Source organism: Stomoxys calcitrans, chromosome 4 (genome assembly GCF_963082655.1).
Source record: "Stomoxys calcitrans chromosome 4, idStoCalc2.1, whole genome shotgun sequence".
Lineage (NCBI taxonomy): Eukaryota > Metazoa > Arthropoda > Insecta > Diptera > Muscidae > Stomoxys > Stomoxys calcitrans.
This window is the reverse complement of record NC_081555.1, coordinates 4,070,590-4,072,155: the sequence shown is the minus strand read 5'-3', so window position 1 is coordinate 4,072,155 and position 1,566 is coordinate 4,070,590. Positions and strand designations below refer to the sequence as shown.

The window sequence follows — 1,566 nt, the reverse complement described above, 5'->3', positions numbered from 1 at the left end:
CGCGTGTGTAATTCATTTTAATTTAAAAAAATAAGTTTTTCGACGCCAAAAGCAATGTTTTGTGTACTTTATTTTTTATGTATGTATGTTTAAAAAAAACGTTTAGAGCTCTAGCTCGCCAAGGGGAAAACAAAAACTGTTTTTTTTTTTATTATTTTTTTTTTTAATTTCGATTTGTGTGTTTAATTGAATTTTTATTTATTTCAGTTGGTAATCGATTCCAAGTCTGATGCATTATATAAAATTATAAAAGATGAGCTTTCGTTTTTCCTCGCATAAATAACACCATTTCGCACCCATACAAACTTCCAACCATTTTCTTTTGCCTTCATCTTTGCAGCCCACAAAAGGCGCCTATTGTGCATAGTCAGCTCATCATTAATATAAACATAACCACCGCTCTCATTTTCTGGTTCGCCTTTCGCCACATTTGCCTTTACGCGATGGCTCTTAAGCTTTCCCATTAACTCTTTTTTCTTATTGAGAGTTGAAAATTCCACAATTATTTTCTTCTTTCTTTTTATTTTATAGGTATGGCTGATATGATCTCTACTCACATCTACACCAAGGGAATCAGTAATTCTCTTAACTAATACTTCGGCTTCGATATCCATGTCTTCCACATTATTTATCTCTATATTTTTATCTATCGCTTGTTGCTCTAATCTCTGTATGCGCTTGTTGAGTTCATCTATTTGCTCAGACTTTTCTTTATCCTTCTTCTGCAATTCGACCACTTGTGCTGCTATGGTCGCTACATTTTTATTCATCTCCACTAATGCTGAATCCATATGTGACTTCAGATCAATGCTTAGCGATGAGATGCTTGCTGCAATTAGCTGTAAGCTGCTCTTTAAGTCGACCATTCCAGTTTTAAGTTCTGCTATGTCGTCTCTTGTATTCGTTGTTTCGTTGCTGCTGCTGTTGTTGTTGTTAATGTTGAGTGCTGTTGCTGCTTCTTTAAAACGTTTGGTGTTATTGGTGTTAATCTCGTCATCTTCTCTTTGCTGTTTGTTTTGTTGTTCCTCAGGAATGGTTTTTGGCGATTCAATGCTTTGGCTGGAGTTGTTGGTGCCGCCAAATACGAATGTCTTGTACGCGTTGTTGGGGGATTTCCTCGGTTTGCATATGTGGCACTTCCAATCGTTCTTTTTACTTGTACTCATGCTTGCATGTGAACTTTCGGAAAGTGAACAACAAGGGCTATGGTGAAAATTGCGATTACACTGATAACAACGCACGTATTGGATTGATGTTATTGGTAAAAGGCATTGAGAGCACTTGTTAACCGGCACTTGCAAATGAGACATTGTTTCTCGTTTGGGAAAGAGAATAATTTAAGAGATATTTATAAGTGTTTGAAACGTCTCCGATAGAAAAAAAAGTTTTGCTGTTGTGCGCTGTCTACTATCACACGACCGTTCGCTTTGAATGCTGCAGCTCTACATCTACATCTACATCTACATCTACATTTACATCTACATCTACATCTACATCTACATCTATATCTATATCTACATCTACATTTACATCTACATCTACATCTACATCTACATCTACATCTAC

The 1,566-nt window shown here is 36.2% G+C and overlaps 1 protein-coding gene across 1 annotated transcript; it reads right to left on the bottom strand.

Moving 5' to 3' along the window:
- Positions 1-203: 203 nt before the first annotated feature.
- Positions 204-1,310, bottom strand: LOC131996697 (uncharacterized). The gene has a single exon (XM_059366435.1). The coding sequence runs from the start codon at positions 1,308-1,310 to the stop codon at positions 204-206; it is 1,107 nt and encodes a 368-aa protein (XP_059222418.1).
- Positions 1,311-1,566: the final 256 nt, after the last annotated feature.